The sequence below is a fragment of the Lynx rufus genome, unplaced genomic scaffold, assembly GCF_022079265.1.
Source record: "Lynx rufus isolate CCGP_SWC_20201006 ecotype Redwood Valley unplaced genomic scaffold, mLynRuf1.p SCAF_5, whole genome shotgun sequence".
NCBI classification, from domain to species: domain Eukaryota; kingdom Metazoa; phylum Chordata; class Mammalia; order Carnivora; family Felidae; genus Lynx; species Lynx rufus.
Window position 1 is genome coordinate 25,246,935 of NW_025814867.1, and position 18,730 is coordinate 25,265,664.

Sequence of the window (18,730 nt, forward strand, 5' to 3'; positions counted from 1 at the left end):
ATGAAAAAAGGCAAAAAGCAAAAATAGCATTCAGCGTTTGTTTTGCAGCAAGCCATTACAGAGGCAGCACGTACCCCAGGCAGCAACAGTGGCCCCACCAAGCTCCTTCCCTGGGGAATGACGCTCAGCATCTCAGTATCCAGCCTCCATAGCTTTGAACTATGTCTATGAGCATCTGTGCTTTATCTAGATTTATTTTGTGCATCTGTTAGCAAAATGTTTCCTAAGGTATCAGAAAGGCTTAAGAGAGGTTATTTTTTGGATCTGGGAATGCTCAAAATTTTTTCCATAGAAATTAATGATAATTCCTTCTTCACTTTATGCCATTCAGGCTTCTAAAAGTTTTCGTAGGAACGCTCTACTTTCACATGGTAGGGCTAAGACCTGCATATACTTGAACTTATCTTTAGCAGCATGGTATTCATTTTGAAAGTAGAGTAACAGATTCTCTGTCTCAGTTTTCTGAGATTATTCCAATGTCATGTTGTTATTTTTCATGAAAGCTATTCTTTAAATAGAAGCTCTAATTTTTTACAATGAGTTGAGATTTTTTTATAGAAATAAGTCTTTAAAAAGGAAGGAAAGATCTTTTTCACATCATAATCTCTGATTTTAGATTGGGAAAATAGAGTTAACTATCAAATTTGTGCTTACTCATTACAGAGCAGCTGAATGAAGTCTTGGACCAGTTGAAAATGGTGTTACTTAATTTTTGCTGCCTAACCCAGCAAGGGTTACTCCTTTAAGTATCGGGGGGTGTGGTGGTTCTTAAATGCAGCAGAAATAAGAAGGTGGGTGAAGCTGTGTTTCAGTTTAAACTGGTATCTTGGACACAGGCTGGATGACATGAAGTAGAAAGAGTGGTCTCATTAAAGGTGCAAGCATCACGTTGGTTTTAGGATGCTGAGTTGAATCCAGACTTTGCCAGTGATTATCCCTGGGTGGTTTGACCAGTCACATAACTGTCTCGGAACCAGTTTCCTTTTCTGTAGGGTATTCTTTTGGAGCCTAAGATCATGCACGTTAAATTCTTTGTGGAAGAGTTGTACAATGTTAACAATTATTGTTTTAATAATCACAGTTGTTAGAGAAATTTTATAGGCGCACGTGATAATTTGCAGGGAATTCTGTAACAAGGTGACCCGGGTGGTCGTGATTTGATCTTCCATATTGACTTGACCCTATGCTCATGAAGACTTGGTGTAGCTTGGAGGAACAGTGGTGTCCAGCAGCAGATGATGAGTACCTGAAGTAAGTCCATCTTAGATGTGTGGAGAATGGGAGCGGAATTTCAGAAACACTGGGAGAGAAATCTGGCAGGATGTGGTGAGCAGATACACAAGGTTAGAGAAAGGCAAGAGCTAAGGAAAATGCCTGTGGCTCCAATTGGAGAGATGAGGGCAGTGGTGGGCCCAGCAGCCATGATCATCGGCCGTGTAGGTTTGAACTCCAGAGGAAAGTCATGGCTGGAGAGTCTGAATTTGGGAATAATTAACACATAACTAGTGGCTAAACCCAAGTGAGTGGAGAAGGTTACTGCAGGGAGTGTAGCGCGAGGAGACCAGGTGGCTGAGGGTGAACCCCGATGAGCAGTAACTAGGGCCCGCCATTAGTATGCTCATGAGATCTGCTCAAGAAAGGTTGTGAATGAACAAATGAATACATGAGTAAATGCGAAACAAACAGGAATCTGTTTGGCAAACACAGTCAAATGACTTTAAGAGAGAAAAAGAGAAAAGAGAGTGCTGTCCTAGAGTTAAGAAGAGTCAAGACCCTCAGGGTCTAGCCAAATATCGATCTTTATAAAATCTAAATGTGGTTCCTCTGGTTAAAAAGGACTACTCCCCCTTTCTGGTAAACAATTTGGCAGCCTGTAGCCAGCCTTTGAAAAGTTAATATCCCTTGACTCATTAATTCCTCTTCCAGGAATCCACCTGAAGGAAGTAAGCAGAGCTGCAAAGATTTATGCACAAAGATGTTTCATATGCCTGAGACGCGAACTTCTCTGGAAGGGCTGGGGACGGGGGGAGGGAGGCATTTACCTTTGCCATCTTTTTAGACGTTCTGGTACTCTACAGTACTATGGTGCAGGATATAAAATTTTCATTAATGTTTAAGATAAAAGATGAGCATTCAAAGAAATCTTGTGCTTTGCCCTCAGACCCCTATTCTCTGCCCTTGGAGTTACTATAGTGCGAAATGTGGGGGATATGCTGGCCTGCAGGGTGCAGTCAGAGCCTTTGTTGGCATGGTATTCAGTGACATCCACCATATGGCCCTTGTGATTTCCAGTTCACCCTCATTCCTGGCTTCTCCTGTCATGATCCAGAAATATTTATAGAAATCACTTCAATACATCAGGCTGTTGCATACTATCAAGTTTTTGCCCATGATGATTCTTCTTTCTCTTTACCTGCATTACCATTCTCCCTTGATTTCACCTGTCTGGTAAACTCCTATTCATCCTTCAAAGCCTCCTGCAGATTTGGTCCCCAGATAGAGTTTGTCTAGCATAGTATTTTGGAGAAAAAAATTGAATTTGAAAGTGTAAAGTGAGAGGTACACACTCTTGATTCTGTCACACTCCTCACCTCTTCCTACTGTATTACATTATTTCATTTGTTATAGCCCTGACCTGTCAGAAACTTTTCTGCTTCCCCTTAAGGCAGAAATAATCACTGTCATTTCTGTACCTTTATATCCATTCCTACATTTAACATGCTCTATGAGAAATTTTTCCAGTATTTACTGCATAAAAGTAATATGCAGGGGCACCTGGGTGGCTCAGTCAGTTAAGCATCCAACTTCACCTCACGACATGATCTCGCGGTTCGTGAGTTTGAGCCCCACTTTGGGCTCTGTGCTAACAGCTTGGAGTCTGGAGCCTGCTTCAGATTCTGTGTCTCCCTCTCTGCCCCTCCCCCACTCTCTCTCTCTCTCTCGCATGCTCTCTCTCTCAAAAATAAACATTAAAAAAATTTTTAGAGTAATATGCATACTCATCAGATAAATTTTGAAAAATTACACACTTCAGAAATATGACATAGCTGTCATGATACTGTGTCTATAAAATTTAGAATCTTGTTTTATTTTTTATTTTTGTTATTTGAGAGAGAGAGCCTGTGAGAGGAAGAGAGAGAGAGAGAGAGAGAGAGTGTCTTAAGCAGGCTCCACGCTCAGTGGCTTAGCTCAGAGCCTGACACAGGGCTTGATCCCATAACCCTGGGATCATAATCTGAGCCAAAATCAAGAGTCAGAAGCTCAACTGACTTGAGCCACCCAGGTACCCCAGAATCTTGATTTTTTTAATATAACATTATAAAATAAGCATTTTTGTGCCACATTACTGTAATTGTTTTTCAAAGCTGTTTACAGTAGTTAGCTGAATCTTCTTGAGAGTAAGGATTTCTATTTTTGTTTTTGTTTTTGTTGGGGCAGAGAGAGAGGGAGACACAGAATCCGAAGCAGACACCAGGCTCTGAACCGTCAGCACAGAACCCGACACAGGGCTTGAACTCATGAACCATGAGATTATGACCTGGCCTGAAGTCAGATGCTTAACTGACTAAGCCACCCAGGTGCCCCATTTGGTATCCCCAGCACCTAAGTGCAATGTTGGTCTAGGCCAGTGTTGGGACTTAATACAGTTGAATCCGGGAGCTGAAAAATTAATCAGTCTCCATCTCTACCTTCAAGGAGCTCATTCTGGGAGAGGAGACATACATATTCACTCATTATTTAATGTATTCATTCATTCCACAGATACTTAAAGAGCACCTCCTGTATGTCAGACATCATTCTAGCACCAGGGACAAAGCAGCGCACAAAACTCCAGACTTCATGAAATGCATATTCTAGAATAGTGATTCTCAAACTTTGGGGTGTATTGGAATCACCTGGAAGGCTTTGGGCCCTATCCCCAGGGGCTCTGATTCAGAGTTTCTGAAGTCAGCAAGGCCTGGGAATTTGCATTTCTGACAGGTTCCCTGGTGATGCTGATGCTGTTCTCACTTTGAGAACCCCTGGCGTAGAGGATAAGTTTGAGGTACAGGAGGGCAAAGGAGTATGGTTGTCCAGTTAGTTGGGAGAGAAGGGACATGTCTGATTAATGAAAAGCCTCTCGCAATTTCAAGTCCCAGTAAGGAAAGAGAGGTTTGGGATAATGCCCTGTGTCCAGAGTCCTCACCTCCTTCTTCTGGATGACTGTCAGCAGTCAGCAGGGTCACAGAAGCCTAGGACCGATGAGGAGAGAGGGTAGAGCAATAGTGATGGTCAGGAGTGCCTTCTCTGTGCCTGTCCTTCGGCACACCTGCTGTATGTAACGTCTAACCTTCATAGCAACCGCAAGAGAAGTAGGATCTCCCTCCTTTTGTGGATGAGAAAACTAAGGCATAGAAAGTGATATAACATACTCTGGTTCCAGAGTCGTACATCTGGAGCTTCAAGCCAAGCCTTTCTGCCTCCAAACCCCATGACTCAAGTCGAGACTGGCCTGTGGTTGAGCCCCCGGTGGGACCAGCTTTTAATACTTCAACAGTCATAGCTGTTTTGTGTGTGGTGAGACACCCGCAGCAGGGGCTGTGTGCAAGGGGGGCGTGTGCAAGGCGGTGCCAACAGTGCACCTGTTCCTGCAGCACGGTGGCAAATGGAGAGGCTCAGACTCGCGGTTCATGAAAGGGAACGCCACCCGGCTGAAACAGAGGTGTGCAGCTTTGAGGGGAGCTGGGTCACTGTCCTTCCTGTAGGAGCTACCCCTGGAAGTTATTAGTGGTGTTTTCCCACGTATGAAAATTGTGGCAGCTAGGTTTTCGTTTACTTCTACTATAAATTCAGTGCCCTGAGGATGTGCATAACACGTTCAATACTTTAAAAAGCCACTTTCCCAACCGTTGGGAAGAAGCATAGGCAAGTGATTTCTGAAATTATTTCACAAACTTTTAAGACGAGAACAAGCCACCTCACTCCAGTACGGTGGGAATTGGGGAAGTTAGTGCTGAAGTGGCCCCGTCCCCGAGCATGACACATCTCAGCGGGCTGCCATCGGCCGCAGCTGCCTTCAGTTATCTGGCTTCTATCACGTTAGAGCCACACGGAAGGACTGTCGAAGATCTGTGCTTTAGCACAATGTCCTCGCCTTCTATCAAGGGTTAAGAGTATGTAAATGATGTAAGAAAAATGTCTCTTCGTTTTCTCTAAAACTAAGGAAGACCCATTTGACTCCATAGCTCTGCAAGAGTCATATGACAAATTTCTCTGTTCCTTACCAGCAAATTATGCTTCTCTCTTATTGACCTGGCATGTTTCCTCATTTCATTTAAGGATTATAAAAATCCATGGCTCTCCCTATGTTGCCAGGAGGCTCAGAGCAAGCCTTCATATGCAGTAGCTTCCCTTAACCTCAGGTTCTTTGGTAATAATGATCTCCCACTCTTTTCTCTTAAAACTTTGGTACCTGTGTCTTCCTTTAGAAGCTTTCCAAAACAGTTTCTAGAAGCAGGCAGCTATCACAGATTAATGGGTCAAAATGAATTTTCGGAATGGGATGGAGTGACTTTAAGTTTTTTTGTTTAACTTTTGAAGAGTGAATTGAGCCAGCCACGGGCATATGTGTGGACACATACATGTCCGAGAACACATATGTACTTGATGATGCCTTGAGAGGCATCCACTTGGTCTAGTGATTGAGAATGAACTTGGGTCTGAGTCAGACCTGGCTTTGAACCTCAGCTACTCACTGCTTACTTTATGACCGTAATGTCTCTGGGCCTCAGTATCCTCATCTGAAATGGAGATAATGATACCATGTGGTGAGTTTGAAGGATTAAACAGACGATTTATGTAAAATGCCTAGTACAGTGTCTGGGACTTAGTAGGTCTACAGTAGACGGTAATCCCTACTGTTGTTGTCATTATTTCTAGAAAAAGCTAGACTTTATAGAAAGACTGGATGGTACATTTGTAACTGCTGTAGATTGCCTTCTAGAGTGTGCATTGTTGAACTAAAATGACCTTCGGCTTAAAGTTAGGGCGTTTCATCCAAGGAGGGTGGTCACAGCTTACTTCTCCCTTAGAAAGAGTAGCTCCATGCTGGGGTTTCTTACTAATTCTCAAATGACAGTGGATGATCGCTACAGAGGCCTCAAGATTTTCTGAGGTCATCCACTCAGAGGCTGGTGACTAAGACTTACACAACTCTGAGGTCTTCACTTCCTGATTTATCTGTAAAATGACCTGAGCATCCTTGCCCAGGATGTCTCTTAAAGCCGATTTTCCAGTTTGGGTCGGCTCTTGCTTGATTTTATTAGACTGTTACTTTCAATTTTTCTTTCACATACAACTATTACATTCAGTTGCCCAGGGGTATCTGTCAGGGAGTGTAGAGTTAAAGTGCCTTAGTACTTTGTGTGGTCATTAGCCCCCCCAACACCCCCCATCTTGCAGGCTCAGGAAGTGAGAAGCAAGTTACCTGTTTCCTAGACTGGATGGTGTATCCCGTAGCCTGCAGAATCACGAGACAGCCGTAGCAACACCTGTGGGCCCAGCATGGCTTTCAGGTGCCTTTGGCTTGCGGGGCACCAAGGAACAGGTGTCTGTCCGTCAGATTTCCCTGCTGTGGGGAATGTGCACACCAGCCTCCACGCAGTGATGATTTCCCCCACCTCCGCCCTTCTTTGCCAAAACAATTGTTTAAAAGAGGAAGCTCTTTGGGTCATAAAATGTCATCTGGTAGTTAGTATATGGCTATATAGACATACTGGATTATACAGTAGCCTGGCTGGCAGGAAGTAGGCGATTCATCAGAAAAAAAAAAAAATAACGAAAAAATAAACTCTTACCAAAATGAACTTCCTCTTTCAAACTCTTTGTTTCAACTCATCCTTTGGAACCTTCTTTCAGCCTCTTAGAGAAAAAATAACCAGTAGGGACGAATGCGGTATTGCGAAGAGAGGTAATCCCAGCCCTATTTAGCCACGTGCTTCATAATTTTTTTTCATGTTTTATTTTTGAGAAAGAAAGAGAGAGCACAAGCACGGGAGAGTCAGAGAGAGAGACACACACACAGAATCTAAAGCAGGCTCCAGGTTCTGAGCTGTCAGCACAGAGCCCAATGTGGGGCTCAAACCCACAAAACTGTAAGATCATGACCTGAGCCGAAGTGGGAGGCTTAACCGACTGAGCCACCCAGGCGCCCCCAATATGCTTCATAATTAAAAAGAGCAAGCCCCATGCTGTCTGTCCCCAGGCGGGCCAGGGTTAGGGTGTGGCCACTGCCTAGAGGGACATGGGACACCTGCCACCTTGAGAGACTTCATGTTCAAACTGAATTATCCTCAGAATCCTCCAGTGAGACGTTTTGGATGTTGCCCGTGTCCCCCTTTGATAGAATAAAGTTCCCTTCACTCAGTCCCCTTCATTTTGTTTGCCTTACAGATCCAGGAGGCTGCAAGTCAGGGCCTGCAATTTGTCGGCGTCATACCTCAGTACCATTGCCCTGCGAGGTCGGCAGGCAGCAGCCCCCCAGTGGACGCCAGAGATGCAGAAAAGGAGCCGGGCAGGTGTGAGAATAACGAGAACCCGGGTGCTCCCGTGGGGATGGACGGCAGCCGGGAGCCAGGCCAGGGCCCAGGAGGGGAGACGCCCATCGCTGAGCAACCCAGCTTGCCCTCAGGAGAGGGGGACGGAGCAGAATTTTCTCCACACGGGGTGAGCAAGACTCTGGATGGGCCGGAGGGTGACCTGCTGGAAGTTGGTGAGGAGCCACTCTCGGGAAGTAAGTATGTCAGCAACCACTTAAAAGAGAGGCTAACGGCTTTTCAGTAGTCCCCACGGCATTTTAGGAAAAAGAAATGGAATTAGAGTGTAGAGACAGCAGTCCATCGCACAGGGGAAACTTCATCAGGCATTTTTCCGGGCCTCCTGACTGATTGCGTACTGAAGTTGTGACTTCCGGGAGAGCAGAACCACACGGAATTGCCTTCTGGTCGCTCCGACATGTCACGTTCGAAGTAGATTCTAGAACTTAAGGGATTTTCGCCCCATGCTCTTGTGCTACCCTTGAATTGCCCTGCTCTTAGCACAGGAAAAGTGTTAAGATGCTGGGCACCAATGCAGAACGTATGCTCCCTTTTGGTCCCCTCATTTTGAATATCTGCCTAAAGAAAGAAATCAAGAAAGCCAGTTAAGGACAAATTGTGCAGGAAACACACTAGGTACTGAACTCAACTCACTAGGTACTGAAAACAGCTCGATTTCAGGCAGGGCGTATAGTTGACAAATCAGCAGTGTGGAGAGAACACTGCCAAAGAGAGGCCACCAATATGTGAATCCTCCTAATCACATTGTAACGGCCATTAGAGCAGGCATTTTAGGTTGGCAAATTCAAAGAACAACACTTATTAATAGCAGCCAACATTTCTTAGTTGTGGTGATGTGTGTGATGTGGGTGAGCTGTAGTATCATTGCCCATTTTACAGCTGAGTAAACTGAGATTTAGAGAGTAAATCTTCTCCCAGGCTAGGAAATTGGCAGATCTGGTCTGTGAACTTATCTTGTTATACCTCTCTACTCTAATAGACTAATAAGATTTACTGAGGCCCTCACTTTATGGTGAGTGAAGTTTCTTTCCCTTTCCCTGTAATTCCCTTTCCTTTTCTTTCTCCAAGAAATCTAGCATCCAGCCATTTCCCAAGAGCCAGGCACCTGTCTGAGCTGCGTGGCCTCTTCCAGCCTTCAGAAGGTGCACTGGTAAAAAGACTTCCAGGAGACCCCCAGGCTTTAGGGGGCCTGTCTGGGTCATCTTCCTAGTTCATGTTATTATTCATTTCCTGATTCTTGAAATTAGCCTCTTCTTAATGATGAGGAACAGTTTATGCGCTGAGAATCTAGAAGAAGGTGGAACAGTTTCTTTTGTTATATTAGGTCAGTACTTCCTGGAAAGAAAATTGCGGGGTGGGCCATTCTGGACTTAACTTGCAACGTTGATTTAGAGCGAGAGATTGGCACTGCCTCCATTCTGGGATATGTTATCGCTGTTGTTTAATATTATGGCTGGATCCTTCTTAAATATGTACTAAAGTAGGGCTTTTCAGCTATGGGACTTTTCACACTGTTTGAGGTAGACTTCTCCCTCCAGAGTAGCTGAGAGCACATTTAGACCCTGTGTGTGCCTCCTGATGAATGTCCAAGCGTTATTCCAGAAACCTCCCATCTTCTCATTGCTGTTAGGCTGCATGTGTTGTTCTGAATCCCCAGAAGGAAGACCGACCTCCTCGAAGGAGCATGCGAGGGTGAGAGTTCAGGGCAGGCACAGCCAGCACCTCTGAAGAAGGGGCCAGGAGTCATGGAGACAGGCAGCACTGTGGTTAAGAAACCAGACCCCACTCACATTGCATTTGCCACCTTCTACCTAGGCAGTCTTGGACAAGATACCGTCCTGTGCCTCAGTTTCTTACCCTGGAAAATAGAGATGGAACAATAGGTTCATATTGAAAGGTTAGGTGTACATTTTTTAAAACGTTCTATGTATTTATTTTGAGAGAGAGAGGCAGAGGAGAGGCAGAGAGAGAGATAATCCCAAGCAGACTCCACACTGTCAGCACAGAGCCTGACCTGGGGCTCCATCTGACGAACCGTGAGATCATGACCTGAGCTGAGATCAAGAGTTGCACGCTTAACTGACTGAGCCACCCAGGCGCCCCGAGATGTACATCTGAAGCACTCAGCACTGCTTGACTCTTAAGTGTGAGCTGTTATTATTGGCACACAGGCTCAGTAGCCCTGACCACTGGCCTCCACCTTTGCATGGAGCCCTGGCTTTGAGAAAGGAGGCATTCAATACCGAAATTCCCCTCAGGACTTTTCTGAGATTTCCTGCTCTAGAATCCACCTTTCTCCAAGACTCCTTCCAGACTTCCTGCCCTCTTTGGTTGACTCCAGGGAGAATTAAACTGGGGAGACTTGTCCTAGGACCATTTCCCCCACGTGCCTCCCACTGGCCTATGGCTGTTTGTCTCCCTCACCCAAAGAGCCCCCTCCATTGCTGAACCCATAAAGACCCTTCAGCACCCAAGGTGTCCTGGCCTGTGCCTCATTTCTTCAAGTCCCTTCTCTTTACTAGCAAACCAGATCCTGCTAAAGAAGGATGTGTCTGGAAGTGGTCAGGCCAACAGTGGAGGGGAATTTCAGCCATGGGGGAGGGGCGTGTTACAGTACCCCACTTTAATCTCACTCAGTGGGCAGCTGGCTGGCTGTTGTTTACACACAAAGCTGGGCTCTTATCTCTCTGCTCATGAGGCCATGGGTCTCTCTGAAACTTAGGCAGCTTATTGCTATCCTTTGTTCTTCGTCGTGTGGAACAAATGAGCCTTTGGATTTTTTTCCATCAGTTAATGAACACGCAGGGGTTATTGGCCACATATATGGCCTTGCTGGGGATAGACAGTCATGATGGTGGTAACTCTCTGGTGAACTGTTCTAAGTTCCGATGAGCCATCTTGATGGTGCCTCACAACAACAGTTTTATGATGGCGGATGCTATTATTAGCCCATTTCACAGATGAGGAAAGTCACCTTCCATGCTCTCAAGTAGTGACGTTTTATCTCCTAGCTTGAGCATTCAGCCTCCCCGAAGGCCGGACATGTAGGGACCCTGCCCACATTGGTCATGGCCTTCACCTGACCCAAGCCTCTCTCCTAAATCTTTTTCCTGAGAAGTCTTACCAGTTCCTTGCACCATCACCCTTCCTCCCAAATCCCCCCAGCTTCCCCTCCCTGCTGCTTGCTTGCTCAGCTTTCAGCTTGCCTTTCTCGCAGGGCCCCCTAAGGAGGGTGAAGTGTTTTTACTCCTCTTTCTGCCAGGTGGGCTTAAATAGGCAATCACAGCAAGACAATTAAAAAAAATCCAGAGGGAGTCACCCTCTTTCCCCCTCCTTCTCCTCGTTTAATTTATTTCCTTTATAGGAGGCCTAGGGGAGCCGGGTCTAGGCTGCGACTGCTCACATGGGGCTTGCCGGTGAATTCACCATCCAGACACGGGGCAGGCTGCCCCTCCCCCTCCCCGTGGGCTCTTGAACGGCCTCTCTGATCCAGAGGTTATGCTCCCCTTCACCCATACAGGTCTCTCTGGGGACCCATCATGTGGTTCTCTTCCTGATCATTGACTTTTGTTTCCTGGTCGGGGAGAATTTCCCTGATGGTTTGGTGTCGTTGCTCTGCAGAGACTGCCTGAGCTGGTGCAGGGACAGCCCCATGCCTCACTCCTGGACGCTGCCCTTCCCGCTCCTGCCCCTGCCTTATGGTGAACACAGAGCACCCCAGTAGCTCTGCTCCGAATGGCCCCTCGTGATGCATTTCTGCAGATGGGGAGCATGGACAGGCCAGGTGGGGAAGGCCGGTGCTGGGAAAGGTTAGGAAGGTATACCCAGACATCCACCTGTCCCTTGTCTCCTGGCTTCCAACATTCCTTTCTGTCCTTCCCTGGGCGTCTCTGTTGCCAGGAAGGTTCACACAAATTCAAATTGTTCTGCCACTGAATAATACTGAAACATCTTCCAAGCGCTGCCCTTCCTATCCTGTGCCTCGTCACTTAAAATGCTCAGAAATGCCAGCCAGAAACCCAAGCCAGTGACCTCAACTGTACTCCTTGGCCGAGGGGGTTTTATTCAGTAGTCCTCCTTGGCAGCCGGCTCCTTGTGTGGGGAGAGAGAGGAGGTGTCCTCCTGAGTCTGGCCTTTCTGATGTGTGGCCCCGCCTTCCCGCGCCCCCAGAATGGCGCTACCCTGTGGCTCTCCTCCTCCCAAATCTGCCACCTGCCGCCATCTTTTGGCCTTTCCCTCAGTCCATTAACAAACAGCTATTGAGCTCCCACCCGTGGTCCACAGCTCCTGCTTTCTGTATACTGATGAAATTAGCCTCTTGTTAGATTTGGAAACAGCCCAGGGCTGGGGGTTTGAAAGACTCTTGGCTTTGCCACTTTCCAGCTTGTGATGTTTGGGGGATCCACTTAAGGCTTCTGGGCTTAGAACTGAGGCAGCCCTTCGTGTGGGGGTTGGGGGAGTCCCATCAGATGGTGGAGGTGAAAGTGCCCGTAGCTGCTGCCGTCCTGACCAGGGGATTCCCGTGGCGCGCTGTATATGCCTGGCTTCCCCACTTTGCCTCCGCAAACAAGCCCCACCCGGGCCCAGAGGTGTCCTGCTGCTAGTACCCAAGCCTGACGGAAGTCTGAAGCAGTTTCTCTCAGATTCAAGAATCCAAACGGGACTGAGGCCCTTCTGGCTTCTCATCCCATCACGGGGCCCACAGCCCTGCTTCCCTGTGCAAACCTTCCATCTTAGCCCCGCTGCCTGTCACCTCAGCAGAACTTAGCCCCGACTCAGTGCAGCTACCGGGTCAAGTCTGACTCCCACATGTTTCTTCCCCAGCCAACTCACCAGCCTCCTCCTCCTCCCAGTCTAGCCCTGGGAGTCACGCTTTACGCCAGATGCTGCACGCTCCCTTCCCTCCAGGCCGGAGGTCTCTTGGAACATCAGGACCCAACCAGCCTGCCTGCCACCTGCCAGTCACAGGCTCTCTGGAGCCTGTCTCTCTGCAGACAGACCACAGACTTCCATCCTGTGCCTGAATCCCAACTGCCTGGCCTGGGCCTCAGAACTGGGCATCAATTTCCTTCTTCCCTGCTCCTGAGGAGCTTAGCAAGGCCTTCGTGGGTCTGGCTATCAGGCTGGCAGCACCCAGTAAGCCCAGCGCCCCCTTCTCCTCCCCTAGCTTACTGCACTTTCTGGCTTAGGTCAATCCAGCAACATACCTGCATCCCCTATCATATTACAGGGACTTTTCTGGACAGAGGGGATCCAAATGGCACAAGGCAAAGCCCCCCGTGTCAGGGAGAAAGAGAAAGACCGGAAGATTAAAAAATACAAGCAAGACAGTCTTGATTCTCCTTGGGTGCTCTGCCAGTCCAATTCTTCGGCTGTTCTCAGAACATTCTCAGAAACAATGCCTTCCCCCCTCCTTTGGGACTTTCTGTCCCATGTCTGGAAAAATCTTCCAGCTGGGGTCATGGCAGAGTCACAGAGCAGCTGAGAAAATTTAAACAAACTTGGGACTTCTTTTTGGAACTCTCGGTGCTTGCTCATGTGATGATGTGTGTTGGAGAATCAGAATATTAAAACATCAAAAGGCATCATTTGGGGACAGTTTCTCTTGGCCGGTTTCCATGTAAGTAATGAGAAAGAGGACCATGGCCAAGGATACAGCAGGACAGGGGAGTTAACTAAAGGGTTACACATCTGAAATCAGGTTTCTCCCAATATTTCACCACTACTAATCTTTTGGAGGCTCTTGATTCCAGCAGCGTTTCCTTCCTGAAAAATTTATTTCTGTCTCTGGCTTCGGCCCTCCTCCCTGGGGAGGATCCTGATGTGAGAGCTGGGGCTCTGTCAGCACCACACTGTCTACCTCGTCCGTCGGGCAGTCTGTCTTCCCTTCACCTCACGCCCAGCACCCTCCCTTCCCCTTTTGGCCTTCCCCTTTTTCTGTTTCTTTACGCATTTGGGAAAGTTGTGTTTCTGTCTTACCATGCAAGTGGGGAATTCTTCTGGTTGATCAAGTGTTGTCATGTATTTTTGGACTTGGGCCACTGTCAAATTCTCTACTCACCTCTTCCATATAGAGGTTGTGGTTTCTTTTTCTTTTTGATCTATATATATTCGTGCTTGACTATAGCAGATTATGGTGACTGGTGCTCTGGTCCACCTTGGGTCACCTGAGGACAGCTTTCTTAGCCTCTGCCTGAAGGCGTTGTCTGGAATGGGAACAGGCCCCGGCAGGCCACTGCCCCAGGGAATTCATACCTCAGGAGTAGCCTCAATCCCTGAAGATAAATGCCCAGGCTTCCTTGCCCCGTGGCAAGGCAATCGGAGGGATGTTCTGTGCAGTTAAGTGAGTGAGCCCCAATGGCCGTAGCAGTAACCTGCTCAGTAATGTACCCTTCCCTGGCTTTCCTCTCTTCCCTATTTCCTACCCCTACTCCCTCTCTGGGAGGGATTTCCAGGGATCACTTCCCAAATAAACTGCTGGCACTCAAAAACTTACAGGGTCTGCTTTGGAAGAAATCCGGGTGAAGTCAGGGATTCACTAAAGCATTGCTTATCCTCTTGTCCTCAGTAGGTGTGGCTTTTATTTGGACACCTAGCACCTTGGACTGGAAAATGCCTGATCATGTAGTTCACATCCTGTCCCCGCCAGCTCCAGTCCAATGCTTGATTTCCCTCCATGGCAGACCTTTCTTTGCATGACTCCATTCCTCAAGTGTGTATTTCAAAGTCATGAAATAGTCTGACTGCCACCTCTGTACACCAAGCCCTAATTTCTTGTGGGAAAGCATTTACTGGCTGGAGTCAGGCAAATGGACTGAGAAAGGTAACTTGGGGTGGAAATAATAAATAGGCCAGATTTGGTTGTTTAAAATCCAGGTGGCCATCTTTGAAGATGGGCACCTTTCTCTTTCTTTCTTTCTTCCTTCCTTCCTTTCTTTCTTTCTTTCTTTCTTTCTTTCTTTCTTTCTTTCTATTTGGTTCTATCCGATGGATAGAAATGGCCCCCCTGGTAGCTTAACTCTTGTTGATGACAAAGTGTCATGGCCTGGCACTGCTCCCCAGAGATCGCTGCTGGTGTTTGCTCAGATGGAGCTGTAAAAGACTTCCTTTGCCCGGAATACAGTACCTGTGTGGGATAATTTTAGATGTTGTGTGGATGGACATATTTGGTGTTAATGTGCCTCATCATTCCCTTCTGTTTATAGCAAGTGGTAGTTGTTTCCCTTATGGTCATGAAACAAAGTTTCCTTTTTAAATTCATTTATTTAAATAAAGGAAAGCAATTCTGTTTAAAAGAAGAATAATTCAGCAAGTGTTTGGACACTGCAAAATTGTGAAGTACTCAAGTAGGGGATACAGGGTCCCAGAACGTGGGTCTAGGCCAGGTCTCTCCTGAGGGGAGCATGAGCATACTTTGTCCTTGTTGCTAATGTCAACCATTGTTTACGACCTTTAAAATATTTCTCTGAAAGAAGGGTGGGGATTTTCTTATTATTCCAATAGATATTTTTGGAAACCAAAGCCTATTCCTGACTAGCCTGTGTTAGCAAAGCTTTTTAAGCTGGGTAAACTCTGATTGCTTGACTAAATGAGTAACACAGAAAAAGACCTTCAAGACTTAGATTGAAATTCCAGGTATTTGCTCCTCGAGGCTGATACTGTTCACTCTTGGCCCAGCAGCACGTACAGCTGGTGCGGGTCAGCTTCTGGGTGCTAGTGAGTATTGATTTTTGAAGAACTGAGCTATAAATGAAGGAAAGGGAAAGCTCAGAGCCCCACTCCCAGTGCCACCTACCTACCACTCCAGGCAGAAACCCTCATTTACGGGAACATATTTATTTTTACATATCAGTGGTGTATTTTCGATGTACTTGATTAAGTATTATGGGTTCGGCCCCAGGAAACACCCCTGCAGTTTATAAATAGTGAGTTCAAGGGTATACAAGGTTCCTGGAATTAGAGTAGTATTTTTATTTTTATGTGCCTCTGTATGTTCACCTTTTTTTTTTTTTTATAAAAAAGACCAGCTCTTACCCAAATACGTCCACTTTTTTCTTCCAAACCACCTTTGTATGGATTTCTAGAAATGTCTACCATGTCCTTACAAACACCTGACTATACAAATTGATCCCAGATAACAGCTATTCATTACATGCCAGATTCAAAACCCATGTGCCACCCGCCCGCCATTGGAAGCTCAACCTTTGACGTCCATGTCACTTTCAAGGCTCCCTAACTTAGAACCTGAAATCAGGTTTTATTATTTGGCATTAGTGCAACCTAACAGAAAGTTTACCTTTGATATCATTTCTTCAGGCTCCTAAGAGATTCACTACACTCGATGAGGCAGGTTTTTATCACTCTTTGACCTCTTCTCTCCCACCTTCTTTACAAATCCCAACAGAAATGGAGATCCTCGCCCTTTTCAACAAGCCGAAGAGCCATCAGAAGTGCCGGCAATACTATCCGGTCACTATTCCTCTCCGGGTCTCCAAGAATGGCCAGACGGTGAGCGGTTTGGATGCCAACTGGTTGGAGCACATGAGTGACCACTTCCGGAAAGGAGGCATGCTGGTGAATGCAGTCTTCTACCTTGGCATGGTCAATGGTATGGAAGTTACAAACCTTGGGCAGCCCTCATGAACTCTGCTTCTCTTTTCATCTTAGACCATCTTTAGAGCCTGCCCCATTCAGAAAGCCCCGCAGCTGATGAACATGCTGCGTTTGATTTCTAATTAACACCTTGAGGAATTTTCCACAGAAACCACCACCTGTGCTCCCTAAACCTCTTCTAGGAGTCAGTCGGCCAGGTATCTTCTAGCACGACAGAGAAAACAAAGGGGTTCTGTTTTTGATGGTGGCCTCAATCTATGTTGCTTGTAAAGACTTTTAAAAAGATTATTCCCCGTTCGCTAATTACCCCCTGGGATCCTGCCGCTCCAAAAGTGCAAATTGTTTGTAGACACTATTACCATTTGAAATATCAGTAGCAGCACCTTGGAATTAACCACTGAGAAATGAATTGAACTGCCTAGTTTCTGTAAGCTCTGTAGAGATACACACTGTTTCTGGGTCTCACAGTCCCCGGTACCCCCTCCCCAGTAAGGCGTTGTCTCTGAGGGAGATAACATGGGGTACAGCCCTACTGATGGCTGCCCTCCTAAGGCAGAAAGTCTGCCCACAATGGGGAAATGCGTCAAGCGGAGAAAGGGTTTGGGGTTAACACGACGGCAGGTTGAGAGACTAGGGTGCGTCAAAGCCGGGAGGCGGTTTGGGGAGTGGGGCTAACATGCCAGCACGTAAAGATCCTGAAGGCTGCCAGTCAGCAGGATTTCTAAGTGCAACACAACACCAAATTTGTTGATCCCAGCAAAACCTGGCAGGGGGCTTTGACACCGCCGTCTTGGCTGTTGAGCAGTTCTCTCTCCAAGAATTAGCAGAGTCAGGAACGGAGTTTGGATTCAATCCTTGAAATGCCAGCAAACATCTTTCGAACTAGAGACATCAGTATTAGTTCTGAATGTACATACTTTAAATCATCTGGAAGTCATAGAACTTTGTACAGAACAGCCGGGTCTTAATTTGGATGTGAGTCCCTTGTTCCTGTCTAAATATCAATATCTAATGCTAATGTGTTAATACAGTAGCAGCAGGCATTGGATAGTGTAAGGGGTCGCAACCATTCGTAGAATGGATGAATGACCTAAGAAAGGTGGTTGGCTCATTAAGAATACATGTCACGCAGCACCATCCAGCAGAACTTTCTGTGATGATGGGAATGTTCTCTATCCGTGCTGTCCAGTATGGTAGCCATGACTCACACCTGGCTATTGACCACTTGAAATGTGGCTAGGATGACTGAGGACCTGAATTTAAAAATTTATTTGATTTTTATTAATTTAAATTTAAATCACTGTATATGCTTAGGGGCTAGTAGTGTATCATGCAGTTCTAGAGTATACATTTCATGAATACAACCAATGAAGAGTCCATTTAGTTCTCTGGCGGCAAGGTTGGCAACCTCCCTCTCCCTGAGGAGGCCCTGCATACTTGCAGAGGTCCCAGAAGCCAGAGAACATCACGGTCTGTTTTGAGATTCACCATAAAACACGAGTTGCATCTACTTGGGGCAGATATTTACAGCCCTGATTGATTCATTGGTATTAGAGGAGTCCAGAGAGGAGCCCTTCACTTCCTGCTTCCTGTAAGGACACCCCATCACCCATCTTGGGTTGTGGCAGCCACACTTTTTATCTTCTCTTAGGGTCTCTGTGGCCATACATCCTTAACCCTGGGAAACCTATAGTTAGTTACACTAACATCTTTTTTTTTCATGTTTATTTATTTTTGAGAGAGAGAGAGAGCAAGTAGGGGAGGGGCAGAGAGAGAGGGGGACAGAGGATCCAAAGCAGGCTCTATGCTGACAGCAGACAGCCCAATGTTGGGGCTCGAACTCACGAACTGTGAGATCATGCGCTGCGCTGAAATCAACAGTCAGATGATTACCCGACTGAGCTACCCAGGTGCCCCAGTTATACTAACATCTTAAAAATGTTCAGGAAAGCACTGAAGGTAACAGCTACACAGGCAGCCCCACTTTAGAGAATTAGGGTATCAAAAGGGAAGTTTTCTCTGGTCCTACTGCCCAGCCTGTCTGGGGCAAGCTGAGCCCCAAGAGAGGACACCTTGAAAGTTCACAATGCCGTGTGAACTTTTGGGCCATTATGGCTTTGGCAATCAAGATAATTTCCTATTCCTTCTTCCTACCCCATTCTCTGACCTTGAGTCCAAAAGCACAGAGAATTCATACAGTTTTTTCTTCAGATTTGACTTGAGTGTTGGAAATGCTGTTATATCCTCCCTTGGCTTTAGCTGCAGTAAATCCTGCCTTCCTGCCTTGAAGACAGAACATGAAATTTCCCCTGGCAAGTGCAACTGTGGAAGCCGAGCCCCAAGCTATGACATGTCTACGGCTCGGCCACAGCTGCACGTCTCAGTCTCGGGGATGGCTGCAAAATTCTCAGAACAAAATTTATTTAAACCCACTCAAACTTCAAACGCAATTTCACCCTGTCTGGTTCGATGTGGGGGGAATGTGACTTGGGAGTAATGCTCAGTGGCCAGGGTGTTTCTGC

General features: G+C 46.6%; 1 protein-coding gene across 2 annotated transcripts in view; it reads left to right on the forward strand.

Moving 5' to 3' along the window:
• The window catches only part of RFTN1 (raftlin, lipid raft linker 1), a 209,530-nt gene that overhangs the window by 137,098 nt on the left and 53,702 nt on the right, over positions 1-18,730 (forward strand). For both annotated transcript variants that reach the window (XM_047098825.1, XM_047098824.1), the window contains exons 5-6: positions 7,432-7,771; positions 16,000-16,203. In XM_047098825.1, coding sequence (XP_046954781.1) covers positions 7,432-7,771; positions 16,000-16,203 — 544 coding nt within the window. The remainder of the gene's footprint in view (positions 1-7,431; positions 7,772-15,999; positions 16,204-18,730) is intronic.